At 42.5% G+C, this 25970-nt stretch overlaps 1 protein-coding gene across 1 annotated transcript in view; it reads right to left on the bottom strand.

Moving 5' to 3' along the window:
* The window catches only part of ADARB2 (adenosine deaminase RNA specific B2 (inactive)), a 311538-nt gene that overhangs the window by 22294 nt on the left and 263274 nt on the right, over nt 1–25970 (bottom strand). Inside the window, exons 5-6 of the mRNA XM_021528821.3 lie at nt 20782–20950; nt 13845–13996 (exon numbers count right to left, since the gene is read on the bottom strand). Coding sequence (XP_021384496.1) covers nt 13845–13996; nt 20782–20950 — 321 coding nt within the window. The remainder of the gene's footprint in view (nt 1–13844; nt 13997–20781; nt 20951–25970) is intronic.

Raw genomic sequence — 25970 nt, 5'->3', positions numbered from 1 at the left:
GGAAGAGTGGTTGTTGCACTGCCATCCCCATTAGCAGCCACCTCATCCCAGCAGCAGGGGATGTGGAGGGTCCTTGTGCCTCGTTGTCAGCACCTCACAAATCAACACACTGCAGTAATCACCTGACTGGGAGTATTGTGACTTTTCAAACTTGAGCTGTGGAAGAAGCTGGGAACAGCCAATAGAGAAATAATAATAAAAAAATTAATAAGCAAAAATGTGGAAGTCTCAGAAATGTCTCAGATTTTCTGGTTGTGCCAACAGTCAGAAAACCATTTCCATGACCATGTGTGCTGATCCCTTGCACATCTCTCTTGTCTGGGATGCTAAGTGCAGTATCATTCCGAGGATGCTCTTTGGACTGTATTAGACATCTGGGACCAGATCCATATTTTTCCTGGGACTTTGTGCGGAAACATTTTTTAAAAACATGAAACAGTGGTGAGCAGCATCTTTTATAATTAAAATACAGAGTCGTGGGAAAGGTACCATGACATTTGGACAGCAAAAGTAGAAAGTGATCACTTCTACTTAGCAAACAAATCTAGCTGAACAACAGTGAGAAATGTCTACCAAAACCACTTTGCCTTTGTCTGCACATACTGAGAACTGATGGCACAGCAGAGCAAGATCTCTGCCAAGGAAGCAGTGAAGAGTGACTCAAGAGCCTATTGCTGTTTCAGCTGGTGTAAAGTGTAACTTTAAGCAAACCAGTTCTCTTTTCCTAAGCTTTCCCACAGGTATAATGAAGATAATGATGCTTCCTTCTTATGCAAATTCATTTAAAGTTGCTCAACAACTATTTATGAAAAACAGATGCTACCCTTCCAGAAGGATCTGCCACAGGAGTCCACCTGGTGGAAATCCCTCAAGATAAAATGATTTTTTACTGTTTCCTTCTCCAACTTTTAAGAAAAATATTTTCTCTTGTTACACTTTTCCCATTTCCCATCTCTCTTGATTCTCCTCTCTTTCTCAGCTCCTGCTCTGAGCCTCCCCTGTAGGTGCCTTTATCTCCTAGATTACTCTTATTCAAGCAATTCTGTGTGTATGTATTTTCTATGCATGCAAAGACACATGTAACTGCCAGGGAATTTTAGTGACTGCAGGATAAGATGAGCAGCCCATCATTTATGTGGCTTTGATTTCAGTACATAAATGTTACCTCAGTGAGGGGCAAAGCATCCCACAATATGCTGACAGAGATAAGGAACAAGCTCAGGGGAAAAAGATCAGCAGGATTGTAAACAGCTGTTGAGCAGCTGGGGAATTTAAAACTTAGAACAAAAATTTTTGGGGAGAGGGATATGAAAGACTTCTGTGAGTTTGGGGCATCTGTTTATTTAATTTGTCATTTATTTATCTGATCTTCCCAGGACCACAGGAAATACAAAGGCCAAAGCACTCTACAACTGGTTGTTCTCATAGCATCTCAACCCTGGACTGCAAGTGCCAGAAACTGAACTATTAAGTTTCTAAAAAGCACTGGAGGTGTGCAAGTGCACTGATAGTCTCAGCCCCTGAGTGCTCACGTGGACTCAGCCGTGTGTCCAGCTTTGCTCCCTGTCCCTGCACCCTGCCCAGGCTGCAGCTGAGCAGCCGGCGCTGCCTGATAGGATTCAGGCATTTGTGGCCAGTGTTCACCCACCCCAGGACACACTCCCACAGCTCTGATAAGGGGTTTTGGCTGCTCAGCTGCTATTAAATTCATTAGGGGGTGACTCAAACCTTGAGCAGTTCTGCCTGTCTCAGGCTGCTCACATTGCCGGGGTGGTTGGGACACATGCTCCAGAGGTTCATCTGTGGCATTTATATAAGATACTAATAACCCAAAGCTCTGCATACTTTCAGATTGCCAATGATTAAATAAATCCAAATCTGCAACTGGAACACACTGAGTTCTTTTTTAGCATGTCATTAAGCAGCACAGGAAGATAGAACCAAAGGAAGAGATGAGGCTGTGTGAGTTTTGCACTGAAGCTGCAGACAGACTTCAGCACATAAGCTGCTTGTTAGCAGTAAAAAACATGGTCCACTTGCTGGCACAGCCTGCTACAGATCATTTTAATGCAGTCACAGAAATATATTTATTTATGCATCTTAAAGTCACAAACTACAGCCTACTGCTGTTCTGCTGTTAAGTATGATCAAAACATCAGTAACTATAAGCATTTCTGATCTTCGCTGTGCTGGTTCTCCAACTGCTTAATCTCAGCTAATTGCAGGGGAGAAGGCATCTGTAGATGCCACTTCAACCAGAACAAAATGTCAATTCAAACCCGAATTGGAAAGGACAAATTAAAAAATCATTTGGAGTGGATTTATGATGTGTGCTACACTCAGATGTGGAAATTACTCCTGAGAGTTCCTAAAATAAAAAGGTGCTGGATTAATTACTGGATTAGAAATGTACACAGACAGGTGCCTCATATTTAAAATCAGTGAAACCCTCTGGTTTCAAGCCTCACCCCTTATTTTCAAATTTGCTCCAGGACCAGTTCTAGCTCATATGGTAATGAAAAAAGCCACTCCATATTTATTATTTAGTTAAAGAGTGAAGAGGAAATGGACGGTGATTAAACATAATCACACGAGTAAGGATCTGTCTGAAATTTTGCATGACTGCCTCAGAGGTTCATTTTCTGTTTCCCTGCTTCAGTGGAGGCTGTTCTCTCTTCAGGAAAGAAGAAATAAAAGAGCCTATCTTGCACTTTTTTCAGTGCTGGACTCTCCCCTCCTCAGCATGGTTTATAAAGCTTCCTTAGAGCAGTGTGAGACAAAGGGGTGGAAAGAAGAGCATTAACATTTGACTGCCTTTGTATTTTGATAGTCATTAGAGATGCATTTTCCTCGAACAGATCCTGACTAAATGTACAATATTACTATTTGTGGAAGTGTTGAAGTGAGAATCACAGCACAGTGAACACTTTGAATGTGTCTGCACAGTGCTTTGGTGACCAACATAGAGCCAGGCTGAAATGCCATGGGCCAGCTTTGGAAAACCTGAAACTTTGGGACTATTCTGAAATAAGTCTGAATTTGTGAAAAGAAGGGCCTACAGAACTGCCCCTGCAGTGAGTTCAGGGATGTGTCCTTCCCAGAAGGGAACACAAGACCTTGTCTTGTACAGGTGGAAGAGGATAAAATCATGTTGAGATGAATCCCTAATAGTCAAGACATGACTTTTAAGTATAGGCCATGAGGGATATTGCACCTGAAGGCAGTTCTAGGAAAGATTTGCTTCCTGCTGGAGCAATGTGGCACCCAGCATGTTGTAGCAGATTTCAGTTCAAATCTATGGTTTGGACAGAATCATTAAGCCCTATATACAAATAAAATTATGAATATGTAATTTATATGGCAATGTTACAAACCTGGGACACCTGTAATTTTTGGAACTGAAATTAACATTGGAGATTGAACTTCTTTACCTTTTCCCTTTTCCCTGCCTCTTGGCTGAAATACTCTTTGGACTGTAGTCCCTAACCTGACAGAATCCATGACCTGATAAATTATGTTCCCTTTGGCATATTGTTCTTTCTTCTTTTCACTAACCTTCAAATAACAATTTTCATTCTTTTTAGTTCTTCCACAATTTTTCATCTGCCAGTAATTTCTAGGGTTGCACTGGTAAAGTGTGATAGCAAAGTCAGTTTGCCTATCCATAGATTAACAATATGTAGCATTTAATCCAGAAGAAGCAGTGAAGAGAAAACTTGAAGTTTGAATCCACAAAAACAGAAAGGAAATGAGTGCATTATTTTTCTTTATCTACTTTAAGTAGCTATTAATTAAATTATTATTTTTTGATTGAATTGTGATGTTAGAGACAGTAACTGTAGGAAGGGTGTAAGAATGGTATTCCAGCATACTAAAGTTTATCAGTGAATGTTTTAATGAAAACTTTTCATTTTGGTCCATCAAAATGCCTCCATATATGATAACTGAGGGGAAAAAAATTCACCTTTTCAGATAACATAACCCTTTTACAATGAGCTTTTATTATTTTTGTAGGTTAATATGAAATTTACTGAAAGCTCATCCGAGAGAGAGGTACCAAAATACCTTCATTGAACCTATGCTAGAGCAGAATATGACACTCTAACACATAAAATCAATTTTACCATCAGACTAACTTCTAAGTAAGCCTGGACTCTCAGCAGGCTTTAATACCCTGAGAGGAAAAAAGAATATCTGAGACAAATGGCTCAAAGCCTGCAAACAAGTTTTCTCTAATGTCTGTCTTCGAGGAATGCCTGGGATCAAAATGTGACTAACTAGTTAAAATTCACTTTAAAACAATTTGCTGGCAGCAAAGTCATGCTCAGCTTCCTCTGAGAGTTGTAAGTGCCTGTTCCAGGCATGGAGGAATGAGCAGTACTGGGTCAGGTGTCAGGGAAATTCTTTGTGCCACCTACAAACCCAGGCTGTGGACTCCAGCCTGCTCTGGAGTAGGAAAGCATTAGTATGTTGAAGCCAAAAGTACAAGATTTATCAGTGGGATTAAGATTCTGTGCATGTGGCAATCAAGGAAAATACAACTCAAACACTTCAAGATTATTATTTTTAATTACTAATTGCTCCTCTTGTCTAAAATCAGACATGTCCTGCCCTGGCTTTGAAAGTGCAGCTGCTCCCACAGAGCAAAGTCGAGAGATCTGGCAAAGGGCTGAGAACTCTCTGAGGAGAGAGGAGAGAGATCTGTGAACTCTGAGGAGAAGACTTCAGCCTCTGAAGCCTCCATCAGGCTTGCCACCAGGCAGAGAGAGCCACTGGCTGGTCTCCAGCCAGGCAGAGCTCATCTCTGACAGTGTGCAGAGATGCTGCCCGCTCCCAGGTCAGCAGCTGAGCAAAGCCAGTGGGGACTGAGATCAGGGACAACCAGCTATTACCCATGTCCTAAGCTGTGCATCATTGTATTTTCATTTTTTGTTAATTATAAAGGTTTTCTCTTAAAGCTAGGCTTTATCTTTTAAATATATTTTATGTGAAAAATATATCATCATCACTGGAATTGCCTATTTGGTGACAGTTCTCTCTCCTGCCACATTTTAATCAAGAAATTTACACAAACATAAAGAGAATGTGTTATTCATCATAACCCTTTTTATTTTATCAACAAAACATGCTGTTATTCATGATGCTTTGGGATTCTTTTGCAGTTTGGAAATTGAAATCTTCAAGGATGATTTAAGGAAAATGTTGTGGGAGAAGTCAGCAAAATATGAAAACAGAAAATGAACTCCATGAGACAGAAACAAGAGCAATCTGTCAATAATGGAGACAGATTTTCAGCCACACTGTGGTTGGTGTGAGTCTAGAGAGGCTGTGGTTCCTGATGCACCACCAGATATATTCTAATTCAGCTTTTGGAGCTCTGGAGTCCTATGGTCTTTGGCTGAAGAAATTAAATCTTTGGTCACCAGACAGTGGTTCCAATTGGCCTTAAAAATCTGTGGATTAAAGTTGTTAAATTATTCTGAATAATGTTATAGTACTGCATAGAATAGACAATGTTTTCCATTTCAGTATTCTTCTCTCAGCTCTAACTATCCTTTCTCTAAGCTGTGATTGCTGGATCCCTTTTATTCCTATTTTACAGGTATAGAAATAAAAATTACCAGAGTGAGGTGAGTTGCCCCAGACTGGCTAGAGGAGGCAGCTTGCAGGGTCATGGTAAGAATTAAATTTTCTGTATGGGTTTGCTACTCATACAGATGCCTTCAGGTTTCTCTCCTAAAACTCTAAGAATCTGCCAGAAGTCTAAGGACTTCCAGAAGTCCCACAAAGATCTTAATTGGACCTGGAGCTGCCTGATAAGCTTTCTAAAACTCAGCTTATGTGTTTCCTCTAATTCCCACTCAGTGGAAGGGCAAATTAGACTAAATTAGACTGGAATGGGTGTGGTTTCCACCCACAGAGATTTTTCCCAGCTATGGTTTGATATTTACCACCCAAAAAATCTGTGCCTTACTTAGGTGCATATCTGTAGTAGGTTATGGGATGTTGGGGTGGAATGGGGGGATGTCCAGGAGCATGTGGTCTCTTTTCCTTGCTGCAGAGGGCTTTGGAGAAACCACCATTCCTTGGGCTCGACAAATCTGGGGACAAAGAGCTTTTCTGGGTGAAATTTTCTACTGCTGTTCTGAAAACTTCTCAGGCATGGTCTTTTGCTGATTAATGTAGCCTTTTTATCACATCTGAACATTGCATCCAAATGCAGTGTTTTACAAAGCAGCAAAACCCATAACAAAGCAGAATCAATAAATACAGTGCAATGCCCTTTGGCAATTCAAGCATTCTGTTAAAATTAGAATCTGATTATAGCTGGAAACCTGTTTTCCCGAATCCTAACAAACACATTTTTGCTTTACATAAAAGCTTTTCAAAGCTGTGGCCAATGCTGGCTCTGAGCAATCCATAGTTTTCAGTATATTCTTTCTCTTTTCCTAGATAGGCACACACTGCACTGACACATACTTCTAAAAATCTTATTTTCTACTTTAAACTCCCCCTGAAACAACAAAACTCAAATAAGCGAAAGCAGATAAGAATATCACAGGGAGAAGGAATTGGGACATTTTCAATGCACTGTCAAAGGCAAAGAGTTTTCTCATGATGTGTCAGTTCTGACAAAGTTTTAAAACAGAGAGTTAAAAAAGGGAGCTGTCTAGCTTAGCTGAGAGGGAATTCACTGATCCAGGACTTGAGAGACACACATTCAAGTTTTCATTTGATTCTAAGTGGACTTGAGTGAAAAACCCTACCCTGAACTGGGCATGGGAGGAAATTAGAGTTTTCTTACCCCTTGTTACTGATGACCTGGAGGTCTGAAAAATATGTGATCCCAGTTTCACACAATTATTTTCTTTTAAATTTTGCCTGACAGGTTTTAATTTTTTTTCAGCCAGTCAGTTCTTTGAGACCTAAAATCTGTCCATTAGGTGAAGCTGTTATTCACCAGTCAGCTTTAGCAGAACTCCACTAAGAACCTAACTACCCAGCCTGGTGGAGATTAATAATGGAATATAAAGCAACAGCAAACTTGTACAGGTTTATTAATTGTACTGAAGGCTTCAGGACTTCAATGTAGTGAAATGAGAGCCTCTTTCCAAGGTTCATCCTGGGCTCCAGCATGATAAAACCATCAATAAAACCAAACCATGAGTGCTTTCACAGCTCTCCTAAGCCTGGGCACTACTAGTTTCTCAGGCAGCTTTAGGGGCTAGAACTGACCTTTGGAACTGGCAAAAGGTTTAGCATGACAGGTCATGAAGGGCACCTCCTTTGGGTTACCAAAAGTGATGGGATTTCCAGAACATGTGAACCATATATTTGCAGACCCTCTGGCACTGCTGCTCTGTCTGAGCAACGGGTCCATCTGAGCATCAAGATGCAAGAGCTGCTGCTGCTGCTGCAGCTTTTTCCTCAGGTGGCTTCAGAAGGGCTCAGGGCTCACATGTCACTGTCTCCATTCTGGTACCCCTGACAGGAGTCTTTCCCCCCTTTCCCATTCTTTCCCTTCCCTGCAGCCTTGCATAAGCAGAGTGAGTAGGAGAGACTGGAGGAGGAAAAGCTTCTTGCAGCACTGGAGATGGCTCCAGCCAGTGCCTACAGGTCCTGTGTGGGTGTTGAGCATTGGAAGAAGCAGAGGGGCTTCACTCATCCTGAGAGTTTCTCCACCCCTCACAGGCTTTATGTTGCTGTCTCTCGCCCACTTCCTCATCACAGCTGAACATCACAGACCCACTTGCCCTGAAACTTTCCTATCCTGTCCCAGGGTCCCACTGATTCCTCTCAGCCACACTTTCTTCTCAAATCCCTTTGCCCACCTTCCCCAAAAGAAGAACGCTCCCCCACAGTGCCAGCATGGATTTATTTTAGATTCTGGAAAGAAATCTTTGAACTGTCTACATGCAGCACCACTTCCACACCTGAAAAGCCCTGAGCTAAATCAGAGCACTGCTCAGACCTGCAGGACTTGTGGGGACACAGGAGCACCACAGCTGGGCTGGGCTCTGCTCTCATCTGTGCCCATCCTGAGCAGGTGCACACTCCACTTACACACCCCAGCCATGGCTGGAGCAGAGGTGAAGGAGAGAATTAACCAGAGAATTAACCACAGAATTAATCCCGTGACCATGCTTTCCCTACCAAGCTAGCTTGAGTGAAAGCAGCCACACTGAAACAGCATTTCAGCAGCCTGGGAAGACCAAGTTAGAAAACAGGGCAATTACATATAAACCTAATGCCTGCTAACAGTCCTGAGAAGGGACACAAACTCCTGGACAGACCAACCTCTAGCCAGCTGTAGAAAGTTGCTGCATTTCCTCTTTGTTTACTTTGGTAAATTGAGACTGGGTCAGCAGCACAAGCAGGAGGGGCCATCACTTCCATGGAATGTGACCTCAAAGGAGCCTGACAAAGGGTGCTGAACCCAAACCTTTTGGATAAGATCCAGTCCAGTCTTAATGAAGTGAAAGGACAATTTCCTTCCACCTTCTTTAATACTAATTCCCTAGCCTGTGAAGTAATGCAAGAGCCTCTTGCTGTATCTGCAATTTTTGCAGCATCCTTTATATGACAAAGCAATCTGGGCTGACCACAATAATTCATCCAGTGCTAGGATTATTTCTCCTGAAGCAGTATCCAGCACTACAGCCTACAGTAGTGAGTGCATTTTTTTAGCTTCCTGTTACTTCTGGGCATGGTTCTCTATGATAATTTTTTCCGAGATCCCCCAAGGTATTATTCTGCTCAGTCATATGAAAAATAAGAAAATAATGCACCTTCATCCCAGTTCCACAGATGGGCCATTCATCAGCATAAAATCAACTTTACAGCCCAGGAGGAAGCTGCTCCATGCACCAAATAGCTACGAATTTCCAAGATGGTTTCCCAGGCTGCATCAGGCCAGCAGCCGTGATGGAGAGATGCAGTACCTGGGAGCATTTGTGTAATGGAAACAAAAAAAAGTGCTCAAATCCAAGGGGAGAGATATGAGCTATAGTTATCCTCCATTTTTGTAATGGGAAAGTTCACCACTTTGTTAGAACCTGAATTTTCTTGTAGTTCCAGATATCTAATTTCTTTTCAGATCACTGAGTTACTTAGATGGTTCTTCTTGAAGTGCTTTCCCCTTTTTTACCATCTATTTACAAGAACAGAATTTGTTCATTTAACCAAACATGGGATTGGCAAAAGGAAGGCAGAGTTTTCTTCCCCTTGCACGTCCAGAAATGTTCACCAAAGCCAATGGTTTGGGGAGTGATTCTAGCCCAGCCTCTGCCATAAGAATCCTCATTGTATTTCCATCCTGATAACTCCCTGAAGGACACTGAATGCTGACTTCTGGGGCTGAGACAATTTCAGGAGATCATCAGACTCCTTAGAGGGTCTCTGTGTGAATCTGGCCTCCTCCAGCCAGTCTGCTCAGGATTTGACTTTCAGGGATCTGGTTTGGGGGATGACAAAACCTGGGTCAGCCCCATCTGAAAACAAAATGCTGTGTTACTGGTGTGAGCAGCAGCCCTGGATTTGGGGGTGAACAGAGCCTTTTTTTCTGAGGATGGAATGTAAAATCCAGCAGCCAGAATCACAAGCAGGGAAAGCACAGGTCTGCCCAGCAAAAGCACACTTGAAGTAGAGAGCACAAATGTGTCTTCCTGGGTACTCTTCAGTTCCCCAACTCTCTGAAAACTGCAGTGCACATCTCCTCATCACATCACCTACCAAGGCAATGATCTGGCTCACGTGGTTGGAAGCGGGTCCTGCTTAGATGAGAGTTCTGTCAAATGTGTGTGCATGAGAGCTTCAGCACAGCTGTAGGTTAATAGACAAGCAGGAGAAAAACCCCATGTGGAGTAGAAGCAATGGTGTGTTTCAGACCTAAAGGAAGTGTGGGATAAAACAGGAGCTGGGCTATCAGGGAGTCAATGGCACAAGGCAATACAGCATGTTAGCAAGAGATAGAAAAGCAGCCCAGGGGAGAAGAACTGAGACAAGCCCTGGGGCAGATTCTGTTTGTCTCTTTGGAATCCATGTAGTGAAAAAGATAGAGCACATCTCTAGAAAAAAGATGGACAATAAGGTAAAATACTGCCAGGGAAGAAGGAGTGGGGAAGTAGAGGACATTTTTTAAGCTCAAATTTTCAAGCAATTAATTTTGCTTTTCAAGAGACTTTAAAAAAAAGAGAGAAAAAAAAAAGCCAATGAGTCAATAAATACTAAACTAGCTAGGAGGGTGCTGTAGCAAATCAAGAGCTTGATTATTCTGTGGTTTGCCCTAGATTCAGGAGAAAGTGCAAAATATACAACAAATACCACAGGGTGAGCTGCCCCCAGGGCTCCAGCTCATGAGCAGGAGTGTGTGTGCCATAATGGCAAACAGCAGCTCCCTTAGGCCCCTCAGGAAACCCATGGTGACTTGATGCTGTGATCCTGCCCTTGGGAGAGCTCAGAAATCCAGGCACACCTGCTCAGGTGTACACAAAAGGAGAAGGCACCAGAAAAGGAGATGTCCCAGGCTCCCCGACCTGCAGCACTGAGCTGAAGGAGGGGAAGAAGCAGCATCTGTGAAGGAGCAATGAGAGCTGTGAGGACACCAGGAACATGCTGCCTTTTTGTCATACAGCTGCACTGCAACCTTGAGGCTGACCTTGGAAAATGTTGGGAAGGGTTTTGGGAAGAAGACTGACCAGAGAGAATGAGCCAGGACAAACTCATAGAAAGCATCTGAAGCCCCTGTGGCATTTCCCAGCCTCATATTCCTGCAACTCCACTGACCCTGGCTGGTCTCCTCTCCTGCTCTCAGCTGCTCTTGCTTCTTTCCCCTCAGCCTCTTCCCCTGCTCTCTCAGACTTCTCCCAAAACTCTGACTTTACTTCCCATAAACTCATCCAACCTCCTGACCTACAGGCACCAAAAAAGAGTTAGAAAACCCCTCCCTGCTCAAAGCAGCCTGGTCCACCTGGATTTAGTCTCTGTTTTAGAGCTGCCTAAGGATGTTACCAACAAACAAGTCAGCTTCCCTCTGATTCAAGAAAGCTATTTCTTTAAATTAAAGTACAATTTTATCTCTTTGTCCCTAATCTGTTACTTTTCTGCATGGCTGGGGGCTCCCTGGACCTCTCCTCTGCATTGCCGCTGTCAGACTTTTACACATGCCACAAACTGGGTACTCTGTTCTATCCTGTAAGAAGCAAACTGGGTTTCAAAAGCATGCCAGCTTACGTCCTCCCTTACCAGAACAAAGCTCATAAGAAGGAAATGTGAGGCCTCCCTGAGGGTGCTGGAAAGACACGGTGGATAATAGGAAATTTTTGGAAGGAGATTTGAGAAGTGGATTTTACTCATTCCCTATATTGATAAAGGCTTATCATGTCCCTTCTCAAAACCAGGAACCACATGGTGAGACAACGTTTTTAAATGTTAATGCATCTTTGGAGAATAATCAGTAATGTTTGATGGCTTGTGCTAGCTCTAGGAGAGGTTTCTTTGTTGTTTAAGAAATTAAACAACATTCATCTGGAGTTTCTTGTCATTACAGGATGAAAGAAAGGTTATTTCTTTAGGAAAAAAAAAAGAGGAAAGAGAAGATCTAAATGATAAACATTATAAAATACTTATCTTCCCAGATGTCTCTGGGATAATGTGAGCTGAGAGGAAATGCTTATCTCTCTGAAGGACAGCTTTTGGCAACATGGCTTTCTACACTGTGCTGAATTATTTTAAGAGCACAGGACAAAGGTAGAGGGATCTGTTTAAAAGCGTGAATTACGAGCCAGGTGTAGCATCTCTACAAGTCCTGCTACTGAATCACTGTGCAACCTTGGCTAAGCTACACAGACCTTTCTGCCTCAGCTTAGGGAAAATAATTGGTGTAATAGCCAACGGGAAAGTTATTATCATGATTATCTACAAGTTTAATGTCTCTGTCATGTACTGTGTGATTACATATTTTTAAACACAGTTGCTTGTATATCTTGTTATCTACAGCAGCATTCCCTCATTAGCTGGGAGATTTATCTGGTCTGTGAAGAAATCCATGAGCCAAGCAGGGTTCACCTCCAGGGCTGGGTTCAGCTGCATATAATCAGGCAGCATGGGCTGTCAGCTGCCCAAAGCATGGACTTCCTCATGCCAAGAAGAGCAGAATCCAGCCTGGACAGCTTCTGATTGCTCTTGCGAATGGAACATGCTTTAAAAATAATTACAGATTTTGGTGCTTCCAATTGTGATATCAGCTAAGGGGTGCCCCAGGAAACCTGCCTTCTGGAAAACATGCCTTTAACCAAACATAAAGCCTTTTTAGATATCTCTTGGTACACCTATACAGTGGGAGGCCAAAGATCACTATAGTTTTTTGATATTCAAAAGCAATCCCTTTTTTATTTTCAATTTTGATTTGAGATGATGCTATGTCTTTTCTTTTTGTTAAGTCATCAGGAAATCGTTGATTTGATTTTGAGTTTTAAGCATTTACTTCCTTTTGTTCATTTTATAAACCCTGCAGACACAATGCAGAAATCATCTCAGGCAAGGGCCACGTTTCCTTCCTAAATAGGTGCATTCTGCTTTCTTGCCCCAGCAAGCTGCTGTTTCACATGTGAAAAAAAAATTATAGTCTGGACAGAATAATACCATAATAATAATTAATAAATTACTTATACAAATAAGAAATCACAAAGGAATCAAACTATAATCTGATGGATTTGTCTGTGAGGAAGTGAGGTTGCTGTGTGACCTTGGGCAATTAATTTTACATTCCTGTGTCTATGCTTCCTCCTCCATCCATTCTTTTGTCTTGCCTGTCTCACATTCTAGCTAGTCAAGGCAAGGACCATTTCTCAGTATGTGTACATTTGGCAGCCAGCACTATGGGCTTTGCAGCACTGTAGAATGCACATAATTGAGGAGCAGTAGCTGGGGCAGAGATAAGAGAGTCCTTGTGCATTGGATCAGGGGGTGACAGGCATGTGATAACAAGCCACAGATCTCTGGGGTCCCCTGCCCCTTGCTGGGCCATTCCATGTGGCTAGGCAGGGACAAAGCTGTGCAGTGGGAAAGCAACAAGGACGTGCCTCTGCCATGGCAGGGCAAGGACAGGGACAGGCATGTCTGGGGAGTGAGGAGGTGAGTGCTGGTCATGCTGGAGATGGGATTTGTCATCGTGGACAGCAAGCTCTGCAGGTCTGTTGGTGGCACACTCTGGCTCAAGACTCGATTTGCTCATTGGAAGGATCTGGAAGGATCCCTTCCATAATGGTCTTGCCATTATTTGCTGCAAGTGCAGGTGATATTTGGAGAGAGTGTGATGAACAGTCAACACTATAGATGTGCTGTATCATATATCAGTGCTCTGCTTCAGATTCCAGCTGCTATAGCCTGTGAAAATGCAACCCTTCAACCCATGAATACTCTGTGAACCCTGAGAAGAGTCTGTGCATCTCCAGTTAAAGCCCTGATCCTCTCGTCCAGCCTCTGGCTGTTGCTTCAAGGATATTTTTGATCATGGGGATGCTTTCCAAAACACTTATTTACTTTTAGATTTGTATGCATCAAGCAGGAAATGCAGGGGCATATTCCCCAGCAGAGCCCCAGAGCCCCAGGTGTGTGGAGCTGCCTTGGCCAGCTCTGATCTTCCCTGCACACAGGAGCGAGCACCAGTTGCACAGACAGACACACACTCTCTAAAGCCTGCAGTGTTTTGGCTCTCAAGTGAAACGCTTTCTGCCAGCACAGAAAGAGAGCAAGAAGGATCGAATCAAAAAACACCCCAACAACAACAAAGACGACCAAATGCACAGAAAGGAGGAAAAGCAGAGGGAAGATTTGTCTCTTACAGTCGGTCGTGATTTCGTAGGGGGAGTTAAGGCGCGCGTCCCCGCAGGGTGAGGTGCTGACGTACAGATGGAACAGGATGTTCTCCCGCAGCCTGTAGCCGCCTTCTTTTAATCGCACGAAGATTGATCGCTCCCAGTCCTCTCGCCGTTTGCTATGATCACAAAAGAGGTTCCAGGTCATTTGTTACATGCCAAATCAGAAACATTTCTGTGCGCTCTCTCTCTCTCTCTCCTTTTCTCCCTCTGTTTGTTTGTTTGTTTTTATTAGCACTCGGCATCATATATTTTGCCTAGTGACAGCGAAAGAAAAACAATAAGCTTCTCCAGGTGAAGAAATGTGTGAAGGAGGTCAAAACTGCCAAAGGGCTTTTGGCTTGCTTACCTAAGATATGTTCTAATGATAAAATGTGTTTTTTGAAGGGTAACTGTTTTTCCTCACATGCATGGATGCATAAACATGCTGATTTTAAAGTGGCTCTGTGCATGAAAAAATGAGATCTCTTGGGCTCTCGTGTGAACACATCAGCTCTACTGATCACATTGCCTAGGCACATGTTTGAATCTCATTAACATCAATCACCACAGCTGAGATGTGTGTTCATATGCCCCACTGAAAACAGCCTCTAAGGAAGCACCCAAATTTTATGAGCACTGCCAGCCTTTCCTGCTCCCCAGCTGTTGCTCTTTTCCCCTATTCAACCAGAGCCACCTACAAGTGCTCCACTTAGGCCAGCAGGGTCCTCTTGGTCACTTGGCATTTTTGGAAATCAAAAGAAAACTTAAGAAGGATGGACAAAAGTTGTGTGGGATTTTCTCAGCTGAGTTGAGAAAGATACTTGCTGAGATGAAGCTTTTATCTTTGCAGTAGTTCAGCAGCTAGATGGGGATGCAGTGCACTTATTCCATTAGCAACAGCTGCCCGGGAGGCCAAACCCTCCCAGTGCTGCTGTTTGCAGCAACAGCACAGCATTAAGGCTCTGCTGCTGTGCAGCTCCTCCACTGGGTTACATTTGGGAAGATATGGGTGATTTCTCTGACAGACAGCTGCCTCTAATATGTGTGTTTGGGTGACGGTCACGATTATAATTTTGAAGGTGAAAATATGATTGGAGAAATTATGATGAGACTCCTTTCCCTCTGGTGGCCTAGTCCTTCCCTCAAAAACTCAGGGGTCTTTTTGGAGGAATCTCTGAACAGAACTGCACCTGCAGGTAATGATTTTCCTAGGATGCTGTTAATAAGGCAGAATCCCACCTGTTTAATTCACTACAGGACAGCTCATTAACCAAGGCAATTTCTGCCTGTCTCTCTGCCTCCTGATAGTGCAAACAGGGGTGCTTTTTACTCAGCCTTTGAGCCAGTCCTTGGCTTTCATCCAGGCTGCCTCTGCCTGTTTTCTCCCAGTGCAGCCTCTGTGCTATTGAAGCTGTTTGGCTGTCACTCTTCCATGGTTTGGGTGTTTTGTCATTTCTTGATGCCAGGATGCGTTTGCTGTCAGGAGGAATTTACAGGCACATTAGCTCGCCTGTCAGGGACAGGGAGTCACACCGGCTGCCGAGCTGGGGCTGCCACATGCTGCTCCTTCATTTTCTGCTGGCTGTGGTGGAACTTCCCAACTGCACTAATTATATTATCGCCCTGATACAAGCCTCTGAAATAATAAAATCTCTGTAAGTCCTGCTGCTTGGACTTTAGAGCAATTGCAGGTAGTTTTAAATAATTTACTGCAAAACCAGCTGGGAGAATACAAAGCTGTGCAGTCCAAATGCCAGCTATTATTACATTAAATCTCACCAGAGTGTGGTGGGGGCAGCTTACAGTACTTGGAGACAGTTGCTAGGTAGGGTTGGAGCAGTCATGCTTTGGGCTGGATTTCAGGAGTTCAGCTTCTACCCTGTTTTCACTGGTCATTATTTTTCACTGATTAACCTTGCTCTCTTACCTCTTCATGAGCATCAGCAAGGGTCTGTGGCCAGTGTGGCTGCCAGGCTGGATGATAGACAGCTGCTCTAAAAATAGTTGGCAGGGCTGGAGGGCAAGGCAGCTTAACTCTCTCCTCCAGCAGGCTGAGGTTCTTCATATCACATAGGGTCCTGACCTGCCTTTGGGATGGTTTTTTAGGAGTTGAACTCAAACATGAGGTTCATTCTTGCATTGTGGCTGAATAGGATTCATTACAAAACTCAGTGAGTATTGCTGGAAAAGAGTTTAGGTTGCATCATCTACCATTGCTTAGCAAAGATTATTGTGCATGGAGTGTTTGTTGGATTTCAAAGCCCAGGGGGACCCAGGGATCTGGTAAAAATGGTCCAGCTAAAGCATGAGATGCATTTCTGCAGTCACCTCTATTCCAGCAGAGTACCCTGTGCCTTGCCTTTGGGACAGGCATTCTGAACTGTGAGAGGGAGGATGACTTTGCTGTTCTTTACAATGGCCTTTGCACAGCCATACACAACCTGCACAAAGCAATGGAGAGAGGAGCCCACAGTGAGCCCACAGATCCCATTCATTCAGGGGGTGGCATTAAAGTGTCATTTCTGCATATTGGCAGTGCCTAAAAGAGTAGAATTCATCCCTAAACCTATGCCTGTTACGAATTTCTGTGGGAGTTAGGATATGAGGCTCACTCAAGTGGAACATTTAAGAAGGTGCTAAATTCTAATATTTTGCTTAATTTCACTATTCCGCATAACACGTGCCCATGCTTTTGAGCTGACTTGAAGAAGATACTTTAGCACATGCTTATGGTTTAATGTATATGAAGCATTTTGGTGAAACAAAGACTGAGAAGCAGAGGAACAGTTTTTTAGTATGTAGATATACATACAGGAAGTTTCTAGTACTACATACTACAAGACAACATCCCAGAGAAACTAACAGCAGGCTTAGTAGATGTATAACAAGTAGCTGATTTTCCTGGAAAAAGTAACTTAACTGGATTGGATTAAGACTATTCCTTGCTTTTTATGTATAAAATAAACAGTGGTTTGCATCTGACTTGCTGAAAGAGCTTAGTTTCTGGTAAAATCATCTCCCTAGCACCTGAAGGGTGCACTGCAGCAGCAAGCCTACTATGGTGGTGATTTATTTTAAGGATACTCTAATAATTTTGTTTTTTTAAAAAAAAGAGGAGCTGTATTTTCTTTTCTTCCCTTTTGGCCAGTTGATATAAATAATACCACCGAAAATGATGTCAATTTTCCTATCACCATTGCAAGAGAATCAGACTATCAAATTTGTGTGCATTTTGATGGTGGTTCTTAGAAAAAGCTTCTCAAAAGGTCTTTCTTGTCCTTCTTTTGTACATCAGAAAATTTTCGTCTTCTCATCTTTTTCGTGAAAGTCTGGAGAACTGAAGGATTATGGTTGTCATAAAAATGAAATCTGGGAGGGCTAAGAATTTTAATCACACTGGTTAGAAGCTGACAGGTTTTAGTTGTGCTTTTAGCTTTTATTTAACTTAAGCTATAGACAATGAATTGTTGAAAAAAGTTTCCTTTTGAAGTATTTGTCACTCTTGCTTCTTAGAGAGGATAAAGTTCCATTTCTGGAACTCTTTTCCAAAAAAAGTCAGGAAAGTCACACCTCTAACATTTAGCAATAAGAAGAGAAGGGGAAAAAAAGTAATTTGCATATTGCTGCAACATTGCCTTGTGGATGGAATTGTCCTGCAGTTTAAAAATGTGAAGAAATTGCTGTATTCTCTTCTTAGAGAAATGGAAAAATAATTGCCCCAGTACATGGCAGTTCATCTCCCCCACAACAGACACCTGAACAGGTCTGCTGAGCTCCACCTCAGAGATGCCCATTTCTCCACACTGGTGATAAAAGGTGCCTTGGGGATCTGGGGAACACTTGACTGCCAAGAATTAAATGCAAATCAGTGAACCCCTGTCTTCGGGCCATTAATTTTGTATCCTGGCCCTTGCTTTCTCCAGACTGCTTGTCCTTGCTTTTAGAAGCCTTCATGCTACACTCAGACAAGTATGAGTTTTGCTTTCACTGAGATCAGTGATAGTATTTGTAAACTCTGGGAAAAAAGTTCCTTTTCAAAGACAGCATCACACAGAAAAATATTTCTTGCACTGAAAGTTCCTGAAATTTGAAATCCAGCTGCAGAGACCACTCACAGCAGGTAGTCTTGGTAGGAGGAAGGTGTATAGAAAATAGGAAATACTCTCCACAGAACAAACTTGCCTGTTCCATAGTGAATGATGGAAAATTTAAGTTCTTTGAGTCAAGAATAATGCTCTCAAAAGAAAACCATCCTTTTGGTTTAAGTTCATTTATTACTTTGTACAACAGTTTCCTGACTGAGGAGAGGAGTTTAATTTGGGCTAGGTTAATGCAAAAGCATTACAATAGCCTTGTGTTTCCCCCAAGCCTGAGGAGATGGTGTACATGTAGTCATGGTGGAACTGAGTTACCACATCAGTCCTAAAACTCTGTCCTTATAGTTATGTGGCAGCATCATGTGTTTTCTCTGTTAAAGATGACTCCCCTTTTCTAGAGAAAAAGGATTAAATATGATTTCAATGTGCAGAAAATGAATTTTTTATTTCATTTTGAACCCCCCATTTTGTCACCACAGGACAAAGCTCCCGATGATGGCAGATAACTGTGTGTAGCAATAAATATTAAAACTGAAGCACATATCACCACACACAGTTTTGCTTCTCCATGGACTTTAAGGAAGCAGAATCTGATTTGATAGCAGCTCCAGCTCTGTCATTCACAGGTGCTTACCCTTGGCAATTTTGGTTGAGATTTTTATGGTGTGTGTTGGTCAGGCAAGGGATGGTGCCTGAACAGAGTGATTTGAAGTTACTGTGAGCAGAGCTCGTGCTGCACTGAGGATCCTTTTAACAAAAGGCTGTTAACATTGATCCAAATAAAGCAATAATATGACTGAACATGTTAGGGAGGTGGATCAATACAATAGTTTAAGATACAGTGTTAGCACTTGTTTCCCAAGAGACCATAGCACAAAGCAAGTACTAGGCCTGCTACACTGCTGAAAACATAATAATTTAATGTAAACTTGAAAGCAATTCAGAATGAAATAGAGAGAATATTGCTGTTGATTAAACCCTTCAATGCTCTTGTCCCTCTTTGTTAGCCAAACCCATGTACTCAATATACTCACGTCTTCAACTCCAGCCTGAAGTTAAAATAGCCATTATTCCTGCTATTGTTGCTTAGGTGCAACAGTGTCACAGGTGCTCTCAAGATCACACAACCTTTCTCAGATTAACCCTTCTGAAGTCAAAAGAAGTTTTTGCTGAGTTTAATGGCCTTCAGAAAAAGTCACATGAATATGCACTCAAGAATGGAGGGCAGAAGAATGACCTATAGAGAAAGAGGTTTTTTGTTTGTTTTCCTTCATTTCTTGGCTCCTCCTATATAATAAATGCCACCTCAGTTTCACTTCTGCTTAGTTTTCACATCATGAGATAATTCAGACTGGTAAGGTCCTTAAATCTCTATCCCAACCTCCTTCTCAAAGATTGCTCAAGGTTCTATGCACTATGCAAGACGAGAAGGAGACTGCACAATCCTTCTGAGTGATCTGTGCCACTGCCAGCCTATTCCCATGGGGAAAATCAGTCCTCACACTCACTGAGACTGAGCTGCTCTTGTCTGTCCTTCCCACTGCACACCTTGCTAAAGGTGTCAGCTCCCCTGTGCTGCTGACATGCTTTGCTGGCTCTGCCATCCCAGCTGCAGGCTGACCAGGTGCAGACCTGCCAGCACGTCCACACAGCCCGAGTGCTCTGGCCCCTGAGACTCTGGGCAGCCTGTGCTGAATCTGTGCCAGATGATTGATGTCTTTCCTTTGGGGCACACAAAACTGCACATAGCTTTGTAGATGGGCTGTAATGGGTGCTGGTTAGTGGTGGATGCACACATCCCTTGACTCTTCATACTTCCCAGGCTCCTGCTGACCCTCCCTGCTGTTAGGCACACCACTAGCTAATGTCCTGTCTGCCTACAAGCCCTGTCCCCTTTCAGCAGAGCTGTTCTCCAGCCTGTATTTCTTTCCTTCTTGGTGGCAAGGAGGAAGGTAATTTTTCCATCCTTGGTGTGGGACTTTGCATTTGTTTGCTGAGTTTTCTGTCAAAGTTCCTGCTGGTCCAGCCCTCCAGCCTGCTGGGATGACAGACCAGCCCTCAAGCACAGTGACTGGTTCTTCCCACATTTTGGTGTCCTCTGCAAACCTTATAACCAAGCACTACATAACCTGTTCTGGATTGTTGATAGACATGATCAGAGAAAGAAAAGACAGCATTCTGAGGTGGGGTATCTCACTTATTACCATCTTCCAGGCAGTGTATGATCCATTAGCCATTTAAATGGTATCAAGGTGGATTTGGCTGAAGACAAGAACAATAATTCCACTGTAATGATTCTACATGCTATAACATTTTAAAACATTATAAAGAAGGAGTAAGTGATAACATCTTACACTTTGGCACTAAGTTTGCTGTGCTGTTAACACTCATTGGCTCTATAGTGAGTCAATTAAGATATTAGTGATCAATAAATCACTTCTCTGAGATCTTTCAGCAGCAGCAAGGAAGACAGGAAAATGGCTGCATTAAGCAAAATGACTCCCTTCAAGTCTCTGGTCAGTGAATGATGCTAATAAGCCTGCACGTAAAGATTTGTACAAAATCATCAGGCTTCATAAAACCCAGCTTTATGAGTCATATCTAATCACTACTGAAATAGAATCAGCTGAAGTAAAGCAGCTCATGACCCAACACTTTAGGCTACCTAAGTCTCCATTTTTTTTGGTGCACTGTGTTGTTTCTTCATCAACCTAAACACTCAGAAAAAATGACATAAAGAAACAAATAGTTCAGTTGTCTGGAGGATGGATCTGTTCCACTGAAGGCCATATAACAGCCCCCAAAAATCAACAGAATTCCGTTACCTTAAGTGTAGCTCCAGCTGTGAGTAGAGGAAGTGAATAAATGCCCTTCTTGCCACAATTTCTGCATGGCAGTCGTTGACCACAAGCCCTTGGTCATTTATGTATTCCCCATTTATACATTTGGTACCCGATGACAGCACAATAACCTGAGCTTGCCTGATGTCCAAACCTGTAGGAAGAAAAAACAAAAGTGCTGTGAAATTGCCGGGGATGAGTATGATACCACGATTTTAAAAGTCCTCACAGCACACACTTTAATGTGGCAGCCAGATAGCCCTAATGGGATGCTTGTTAAGGTGATGATATGGCCTTTGGAATATGCAGGAATCTCACATCTCTGTGTTATTAGAGTAATAAGGTCTATATTTCAGTCTTGCTGCTAATTCCAAGATAAAAGCTCGCCATGAAGTTTACTTGTTAAATCAATAACTACATCATAGCAGAGCATATGCTGTAGGGAGGTAATAAAGATCTCCTGCAGTGCTGATAAATGGCCAGGTTTTTATGAGCTGTTGAAGACATTTTCTGGTGGAAGCACATACTCCCTGTAATGTTAGGTTTCATTGTTGTTGCATTCTAAGTACTACAAAAATTGAAGTAATGCTTCTGGGGCTGCTCTTTAAAGATCATGAAGAAAATACCCTAACAGATTTGACTTTCAGTCCAGTTTCCTTTCAGTTTCTCCAAGAGTAGCTACATCAGTGCTCTTTTCAGAGTGGTCTCTGGGATGGAGCATTTATCAATGAGACCAGCTTTGTTCACCTATTGCCTCTCTACATAATGTTGATGGCAAAAAAGATGTCTCTGACTTGGTCCAGATAGACACTTTCTAGGAATATATACTAATTTATTTGGAGACAGTTGAAAAATGCTTAGAGACTTCAAGAGGACCTGGATTTCCCTCTAAAACATAGCTCATTCATCCCTGTGGACGATTTCAAAGTAGAATTTAGAATGAACTGAGCCCAAAATGAAATGATCTCTTGAGAAACACATCTCTGGGCTCATCTCTCTGAATATCAAAGAGCAAGGGAGCAGCTCTTGGGAAAAATCACTTTTTTGCCTGGTAGGTGCTTCCTCTAGAAGTGACCAAGTAGCCTCTGATTGTAGGGCTGTGACACAGTGTCTGTGTGTGGGCAAACAGCTGCACAGCACAGCACAGAGGCTCAGGCTGCTGCTGTGGGTGTGGCTCTGCCCAGGTTGATGTCCTGCCTAAAGTCTGGCTGCAGTCTGGGAGGTCCAGGAGGTTCTGCACACTCCTCATGCATCTCACATGGAAATCCATAAAGAGGCTCAGTGAAAACACACACCCATGATTACGTAACTGAATCAAGACCTCAAAGTGTGACAAGTCAGTGACGATGACAGGGCTGAGACTGCAAATACCCATAGGAGGAATGGAAACAATCTTCCCATGGGCCATGGTGATGCTGTTCCTATGGTATTACTTTAGCTTTAGAAAAGCTTTAGGAATAGTTTTATAAAATCAGCAAAAATATTTTTTTCCTCTTACAGTCTATTGAATAGCAGAAAAACTGAAAAACTGCAGAGATTTTTTTTTTGGCTTGGCATGTCTGGGGCATGTTCCCTTGTAAAATCTAAATGACAAAAGAGTTGAATGGAGAAGGAAATAATATTTTAAACAGAAGGACTGGTGCTGCCAGTGATTTCCCAGTTAGTAAATACCATCAACAGCCCTTCATAATCTCCACACAGCACTGGGACTAGCAGTGGATGACATGCTGTAGCCATGCTTAATGAATATAATTGCAAATGAGATCAAAATTATTTCATACCTATATCAATACAAAAGCTACATCTGTAATCCAAAAGGTTTAGTGTGGCATTGCAGCATTGTGGCATTTGTAGGAGAGGGGTAAGTATTGTGAAAATTCAGTTAATCCAATCTGAACCCCTGGTTATGAAAGTTTCATACAGAAATTGTTACAGGTACTAGTGACAAAGTACACATCACTGTATGCCTGTGCTGAGAGCTTAATCTCTGTTTGTTACTATAGATGTGGCCCTAAAAAAGTGTTTTGGAGTATTTATTGGGGGAAAAAAAAAAGAGCTGGAAATTTTGAAAACCCAAGAAGTGAAGATGGGAACACATGGGAGAAATGGAAAGGAGAAAAATCCTTTGTGTTTATTCCAGTTTTATTACTAGGCAAAAAGTTGAGGTGGAAAAATTACTCATTCCCTACGAAGAAATGTGCTTATTGTACATTAAAATTGCTTTGCTTTAGGGTCACTGCTTTCATGAGAAAAAGAAGAGGTATCTTAGATTGTGACATGTCCATCTAGTTAACAGTGTCTTTCACATGGAGTAGCATCAAACATTTCATGGGCCACTGCCTGCCACTGAGGTGTTTGACTCCCACTCAGCATCTCAAAAAGCAGTGTATATTTTCCTCAACAGTATGTAGTATTTTCCTTGGTTGGAAGGTCCATGAAAAGAATCAGCTATTTTTTTTTTTGTTCTATTTTATTTATTTACCATTGTAGATAGAGCCTTATTTGCCTCAGCACAGCAGGAGTACACCAGGAGGCAATTCCCTCCTACAGAAACTTGTGAGCCTCTCTGTCTGCCCCTGAGGACCTCTGTCAATACTCCTTCTCAGGGCAGAGAGACCAACTGCTTCCTTCTCCTAACATTAGCAAGCCCCTGGTGTGCCTCCTCTTCTCCCCCTTCACCTCATAGCCAAAGCAACAGGCTCCGAAAATACAGAGCAAACCACCTGGGTAAGCCCTCCTGCTCTCTGGGACCTACACCTGCCTCACCCCCATGATGAGCCCAGTACACAGTGTGATGCCTTTAATTTTATTTTTTCAATCATTTTATTCACGAATCAACTTAACTCTTTTTCTTCTCTCAGATGATGGTAAGCTGATGAAGGCATTCAGGATTTTCTGTAAGGTCTGGATTTATTTATAAATGAAACAGAAGGGTGCCCAACACTTATCAGATGCAGAAATAATATGAATCCCTCTGATGTGGTTTGCTATTACTATGTCCATTTGCACAGCAATAGCCAGTGTGCTTGGGGTGTTCATGTTTGGGTGAATTAACTCCATATATTGGCTTCCAATGATGTGGGGCCCCAGTAGGTGCCATGTGTGGACACAGCCTGGGGTGTTTGCCAGTCCTGGCAAGGTGCACGTGTTTGCAGAACATCACTTAGATGTTGCCTGGGGCTGGGAGGCAATGGCTTCCAAGAATTTGCAGAACCAGTTTGAGTGTTAAACATTAGAGATCTCCATGTATTTTCCATTTGCAGTGTCAGAAAATAATCCATGCTCCTCTGTGCTCAGAAATACCCAAGAGTTATGTCTCGCTGCTGTGGCACTTGGAAACCCAGGTGTACATGACTTATGCATTAGCTCTGAAATATTTACACCTCACTGGGGAGCCAAATGGAGAGAGTGATCTGTGACCAACGTAGCACTGTTCAATGCTGCCTGTGAGGGCACCCAGCATGATGAGAAATACTGCCAACCACCTGACATGTCTGCTGTGTTCAGGAGCATACATGCTAACAGATTGTCCTCTTGCATGCCTTGTTTGGTACACACACAGAGCTGGAGGTTTGTCCCCTGTGTAATGTTTGATATAATTGCCAGTGAACATGGGAGGAATTTTCCTCTGAGAACAAGACGTGATGCTTAGCTGATGAAAGCAGATTTTAGCATTGACTAATCACACTGGCATTTTAGGCAGCATTTCCAGCTCTGGAGCCTAGATATTTGCTTCAGTGATTCAGAATTAATAGGCACTTCTGTACATTTGTCTATTTTGCATTAAACCAGTAATTACTAACTCTTGTTATTAATGTTTACTTCCTATTTTATTTTGCTTGCGGAATACTTCAGATTTCTCAAGCAATTTCTATTTATGAAAGTTGAGCTCCCTCACCAACATTGATGAATTTAACCTCAGACATGTAGCAGATCCAGACTGTGCACATCCTCAAGCCATGCCTAGGAAAGCTGTGGCTTTGTGAGTGGCAGAATCCTGCATGAACAGTAATTGGCACCACCAGCCTTATGGCACCTACCCTGCTTAGGTTGTACAGAGGGTTTGACCCAGGACAAGGATTGCTCCCCACCAGACTCATGTTCCTACTGAGGGGAGTCAATCTCAGGTGAAAGATCCAGGGATGTAACTGCATCCAGGTTATTTGACAAACAAGGAGAAATGGGCTACATTATTATGACCTTAACTCCTGACCCGCTGTTTGTGAGTTCATGAGGCATTTCCTACCCTCGCTGCCTTCTGCAAAGTAATGTTTGGAGAGACATTAGGTTAAAAGTAACTCGTGAACGATTTATAATATGCATTTGCATTATGTTTCTATTATTTGCCTAAAGACTTCTAATAGTTTTCAATTTGGAAAGGAAACGGAGCAGTGGAAAGGAAACTGGGAAGCTGTGTCAGCATAGTGGCTGGGTCCTGGCTAACACCCTGTTGAGGACAGCTGAGAGAACAGGGAGGGAATCCACTATATTTTAACTTGACAAATTCTGTCAATTAATTAGTTGCATTATAAAACAAAAATGTACACAAAAATGGCCTTTGACCACATATCCAGTCTCATGACCCAGTGAGGTAACAATCCTTTCTGGTGCTCTGCTGGAAGCCTGAGCCCACCCTGGGTCTAGAGGCAGGAACTCCTCTCAAAGCCAGGCAGGGGAACCTTGAAGCCCAATGTTCATTTTTTGTCTGTCAGTGATTGTGCAGACTTTCATGTCATAGCTGAGCTGTTGAAAAGAAACTGGGTTTTATTATAAGCCATTTCCAGTTTGCTGACACCAGCAGGGAGATTCATTTCAGCTGTTCTGGATAACTAGAGTTTAGATGTCCTTAGCTGAGCTAATTGCTGTAGTCTTTTTATAGTCAAAGGAGAGGAATTTTCCTAGGAGGTGATTCATCTGGCCTAGTTTAGATATTTGCTTTTTGATAGTCTACATTACATCTCAGTATTGCCAGCTTCTATTCATGAACTCTGAAGACCTATAGACAGCCAGAAGAATAAACCTTTCTACACTGTAGAGATATGCTCTTAGTAAGATTTTTCTTCCAAGCAACAAAATACTGATCAAAACTCCTCAAATCATAAGAGGGCAAGCAGAACAAATCTAGGGCCTTTACATATTTTTCCCTTATGTTTAAACTTTGTGAGATTTGTTTT

Source organism: Lonchura striata, chromosome 1, assembly GCF_046129695.1.
Source record: "Lonchura striata isolate bLonStr1 chromosome 1, bLonStr1.mat, whole genome shotgun sequence".
Classification (NCBI taxonomy): Eukaryota; Metazoa; Chordata; class Aves; order Passeriformes; family Estrildidae; genus Lonchura; species Lonchura striata.
This window is presented reverse-complemented; position numbering and strand designations above follow the sequence as displayed.